The 5,559-nt window shown below is 27.7% G+C and overlaps 1 protein-coding gene across 1 annotated transcript; it reads right to left on the minus strand.

Moving 5' to 3' along the window:
- Positions 1–448: 448 nt before the first annotated feature.
- LOC125809960 (protein trichome birefringence-like 38) lies at positions 449–3,737 on the minus strand. Its single transcript, XM_049489491.1, has 5 exons — positions 3,468–3,737; positions 2,502–2,673; positions 1,877–2,052; positions 1,506–1,664; positions 449–737 (listed from the first exon to the last, which is right to left on the minus strand). The coding sequence occupies exons 1-5, from the start codon at positions 3,716–3,718 to the stop codon at positions 449–451; spliced, it is 1,047 nt and encodes a 348-aa protein (XP_049345448.1). The 5' UTR covers positions 3,719–3,737.
- Between the last annotated feature and the right edge of the window lie 1,822 nt (positions 3,738–5,559).

Genomic DNA, 5,559 nt, shown 5'->3' on the forward strand with positions numbered 1-5,559 from the left:
TAGGGAAAAGTTTACGTCAAGTCAATGAATATAAAACATATGTCTTATATATACACTTTTTAATGGTTAATTAATCATGGTTGAGTGATATGAATTTTCATTTGGATTTGTTGACAATTAGGGTTAATTATTTAGTTAGTTGTAAACAACCCATGTGGGTGAGTAAAAATTTATGTTAGAAACATCACTTGTGTAGCTTTCTATTTCAAATCTGAATAAAGGAGGAGAAAATATATATGTTATCTTGACACAAATGAATAAGTATAATTATTTTTTGTATATCGTTTCACACTTAGAAGAGGAATGTGTACTTTTAGTAACAACAAAAATGGAACAATAGGCAGCTCCTATGATCCCAACTCATCATCATATTTAAGTTAAGAAAAAATGCATTTATTTATTTATTCCACTATATGTTAACAAAATGATAAATCAATTTGTTTTTTATTTAAAGTAGAGAATAAAGAATTTGATTCCAAGTATCAGGAACACCACCAATGCACCAATGTGTACAATCCAAGCCATCTCTGCCACTGTATATGCTAGGATGTCCATCTTTTCTTAGTTGTGATAGCTTTGTTATGTCAAGTAAATTAACTATTGGCTTTGACATGTCCTTTAATACTTGTTTCACTATGTCCAGAGCAATTGGTAATCCACTTGGGTATGTTGATCCATTGACTGGAGTTGTTTCATTCAAGCAACTGTTCACTGTTGATTCACCCCATTCTGATCCACTGCTCATGTACAATACAAAAACAACATAGAAGATGTCCATCATTATTACTTTTTCATTCTTTTAACACCCCATCTCACGCTCAGTACTAGACATCTCTAGAGCGTGGATAATTTAATTTAGGGGGCCAACATCAGACTCACACCAGAAACTAGTTCAAAAGAGTTAGTTTTACCTAAGCCTTAATAAGGATACCACATGTCTCATTAATTACAGATGTAAGATTTTTCCATTCTTCAACCATCATAGTTTGTTATTATAATTACGACAAACTAGTAACAAATCTTCCAAGGGAAGAACAAGAAATTAAAAGAGAGAAGGGAGGTTCCAAAATTAATCTAAAGCAACTAAGAAATAATGAGACAACTTCATAGCATCATCCTAATAGATTATTTTACTATTTTATATATTGACATCTTTAGAGTCTCAAATGTAATTTGACATATTCCCACATAAGTCTTCCATCTTAGTTATATTCATAACAACTACACCATTTAAGTTAGTTTATTTTGTTAAGGTGACAAATAAACTCGAGCAAGTTTTAGGTCAGTAAATATCATGAAAATAAAGCTATTATGTTCTCTTAAATTAAGTTAGCAATTAGGAAAACCTAAACAATCAGTTAAGGATATATACTCTTGTTTAAAATATATTCTATCTCCAACTTTTATTTCAATTTTATTCTTGAAAAGAGATTTATAACATAAAATGAAAAAGAAATATTATTGCTCAAAATAAAAATAAAATTATATGAATGAAAAGTTCTTACTGGTAATGGGCTGGAGATGTTCCTTGAAAGAAAACTTTGGTTTTTGTTGTATCCACATCTGTTTCAACCCATTTGGCCCATGTTTTTAGCCCAGCCCGGAAAGCTTCGACCCGATCCATATCTTTCAATATTTGGCCATTATATTCAACAAAATCCCACCTACAACCAATATTCGCACATAGTAAAACTCATTTTATTAAAAGATATAGTGTGATACATGCACTAGTTCATGGTCATGAGGTTTTTAAAACGTTCGGCTATTATCTTATTTTGTATTTTAGCAAGAGATTATTTTCACGTGAAACCTTAACTTCTTGATCAGACTGAGTAAATTGAAAATAAAAAAGAAGTTGAAATAATAATGAACATACTGTTGTCCAGGTGGTCTTCTTGCATACCAAAGCCAAGTATTGAATATCAAAATGTCAAAATTCTTCCAAATTTGTCCATCTTTAATTGAATCTAGTTTCAACACACGTCCAATTTTTTCGACTTCAATGTCTACTAAAAGGTTCGAATGAAATAATACTATTTCAACTCCATAATCCTGCAAATTTAAGAAAATAAAAAATACTTTAGGTTTTTATTTCAATAAAACACATACACAAATCTAGAGGCAATAATGTAAAACATATACTTTCTTTAATTTGTTTCAATTTGTGTGACTTGATTTGGAATACGAGGGTTCAAACTAATTTTTTTTTTACTTTTTTTGTTTTACATATTTAGAAACTATATAATCACACAGCCAAAAATAATATCCTTTGATTGTCCGGTCCAAAATATACCTAAGACAAACAAATTGAAAAATAGTTAACTAAAAGAATATTTACAATAGATTTGTTATATAAGTCTCCTATACGTATTTTGAATTGTTACATAAGAGTAGCGTTTTAATAAAGGACTGTGCTAAAGAGTTGTATATATTGCAATTTCCTAATAATAGAAATCCATAAGTAAAGTACTGCATAATTTTTTTTTAAAAAAAAAACTTACCAGAAATGTAACAGTGACATTTTCTCTAAGTATTACTTGATTGAATTTTGCTTCTGGGACAGCAGCATGAAGCAAGCACAAAAGGGATTCATAAATGTTTAGACTCAAAGAATCCCCAATATACATTATTTTCTTTCCTTTGAATTCTTCCAAAAATGCTTTCCCATCAAATCTACAAATTATTCCAAAAACTCACAAAATTAAATTAAATTGTTAAAATAGTAAAGAAAAATATGTCCATAACATTTATATTATTATATTATTTGATCAAATATTTGAATAAACACAATTCGCATCAAATCCCTCCCCCACCACTTTGATATTTATTCTTTGTGAAGAAATATATTATTGAAATGTCTTGGTTGGAAACTTACTTTAATTTTAGTCAAATCATTTTTAATTAGGAAAACATTTTAAATATATTTATCAATAAAATACATTGTAGAGAACACATCTATTGGAGAGATTTGATTAATTCTGAATTAAAGAATTCAGAATAAAGAAGTTTGCTGGACACGTTCAGAATAGATAATCCGTCCCTTGTCTTTATTTCTAACATGTTCATTTTAGTTGTTGAACATAAATAGGTAATGCTCCATTGTAATTTCCTTCGACATATTCATTGATCAATTGAACAAAAGTTCAAAGGAGAACCACAGGTTATGAACTCACATAACCTTTGAGTTGAGTTTTCCTTATTTAGTAGAAAATATAGTTATGTGACTTTAATGAAAATAATTTTTTTTCATGAATATTTTGATTTGTTGTATTTGAGTTATCAAGATAGAGGTAAAGTCTATAGTGTGTACAAACAATTTATTTTCTTTAAACTACTTAGAGAATATAGTGAAAAAAAGTTATAGTTATTTGATTATCTATGAAATTTACCTCGATACTATCAACACAACACAAGTAACTTAAAGAAAAGTAAGTCATATAAAACGGAATAGAGAGATAGAGATGAACCTGGGCAAAACACAACCATTAAGGGGCTGCCATCTATATTTGAGATAATCAAGATTTGTTCTTCCAAATTTGATGCAATCAAATTCACTCCTTATAATTGGACAAGCTTTTGAATCATACAATGGATATGAATTATCAATAATCCAATTTCCTTCAAATAAATCACAACCATTTGTTTCTGATGACCCAATTAACACTGCTAAAATAATAACAAGAAAATATCTAAACTCCTCAATAAATATTTTCACCATTTTTTATTTTCAGATGAGAAAAGAAGAAGCAAGAATTATGGTGTAAAGGGGTTGAAATAATTAATATATATATATATGTGTGTGTGTGTGTGTGTGTGTGTGTGTGTGTGAAGGGAGGGATTACAAATGAGGAGATTTATTTATTTAAGGTCTTTTAATTTTCAGTAAAGAATTTAATTTTGAAAAAATAAATAAGTTCTAGTACAGTAAGGATATTAGATTCAATAATTTCCCAATTAAGAGAATTTGTAAATAATTGACCAATACCAAAATAGTTGTTAATTATTTGGGTTTATGCTATAGAAAGTAAATTATTTACTACCATTTATTGTTTGTTGCATTCGATCAATAATGTTACCTTTTTCGTATATTTTAACTTGTTCATGTTTAATTTAACGTATTCATTAAATAATAATTAATAAAATAATAAATTAAATATATTACCCTTTTATTATAATAAATTTAATATTATTGGAAATGATCATAGTTAAAAATAAGGATAATTAGAAATTAAGTGATAAATTATCTCTTGATTTTTTTCAAACGGGATAAGTATTAAATAGAGTTACACCTGCCATTAACTCCCTTAGCTTGTTCTTGTTTTACACGTTATTAGTACATATAAGTTAAACTCCTAATGATTTTAGGCGTATACACAATTCACAGTCTAGGGACTCTTATTCTTATATTATAAATTGTGATTAAAAATTGATAAAAATTAATTCCCCTAATTTATGGAGATCATTTTGTTACATGATTTTCATTCTATTTTGATCTAATTATATTTTCTCACGCTTAAAGACTTTTCCTTTTTGGTACCTTGATTTGAGTTTCTATTATACATATTTTCCAATTAAATTTATTATTTATAAAGCAATTTTTTAAAATTATTAATTTCTTGAATGAAATCACTCCATATCCTAATTTATAATCAAGTTATTGACGATTGCTTGCAACTTTCTTGTTCCAAAATAAGGTAAAAAGAAGTTATATTTGGTTATTGTGTATATATCCTTCAATTAGAAGAAAAAAAAGGCAATTTTTTATAAATATTCACAAAATTATATAAAATTTACTAACCCTTAAGCTAGTCACGATTCTCTGTATATATAAATTATATTTTGTTAGTTTGAATTAAATATAATTTTAGATATTTGAAATTTTATGGGACTCTACAAGATGTGTTTAATTCGAGTTGAAACTATACTAGGTGTGTTCAATTCCAATTAGGATTGTTGGAGGCTACTCAACATTAAACCCTACTTCATGCATATATGAAGAGTACTATATTCCCTTGAAAAAGCATCTTGAATGTTCCACAAATTCATGGAATATTCATAAAGATATCAAATCCACGAGAGAAGAATCAAGGGAGGAACATAATTGAATACCCGCACTATTTATCAATAAAATCATGTTTCTTCATATTTTATTTGCGATTGTAGTTTAATTTTAAAATTTATTGCAAATAGAAAAAATCGATATTTTGTATTTGCATTGAAATTCAACTAATTTATATTTGCTCCATATAAGGCTCCATTTAGGAGAAAGTGCTCTCTATTAAAAAAATTATATTTAGAACTGAAACCGATTGCACGACATGCTTTGATGATAAATTTTGGTAAGTTGATAGTTGTGTTAACCTGTTTTTGTGTGTGAATAAGATGGTACTGAAAAATGCAAACAAAAAAGTGACTTTTTTTTATTAATTATTATAGAAATATATATTGAGGAAAAGAGTTTGTTAAAGCATAATTAAAGGACTTAGGAGCCAAGGTAAGAAAAGGCTGGATCTTTGATGAGCATTTGCAATTTTCACATGGCAACACACCTCACAAGTC

The sequence above is a fragment of the Solanum verrucosum genome, unplaced genomic scaffold, assembly GCF_900185275.1.
Source record: "Solanum verrucosum unplaced genomic scaffold, falcon-dt-bn FXZP01000257.1, whole genome shotgun sequence".
NCBI lineage: Eukaryota > Viridiplantae > Streptophyta > Magnoliopsida > Solanales > Solanaceae > Solanum > Solanum verrucosum.

Bases quoted from the DNA above. Each gene is read 5' to 3' on its own strand.
- LOC125809960 (XM_049489491.1), bottom strand. From the start codon at position 3,718: ATGGTGAAAATATTTATTGAGGAGTTTAGATATTTTCTTGTTATTATT. The intron at 2,053-2,501 runs GTAAGTTTTTTT...TTAAATTTGCAG, and splicing joins ATGTCACTGTTACATTTCTG to GATTATGGAGTTGAAATAGT. The intron at 738-1,505 runs GTAAGAACTTTT...GTACATGAGCAG, and splicing joins ACATCTCCAGCCCATTACCA to TGGATCAGAATGGGGTGAAT.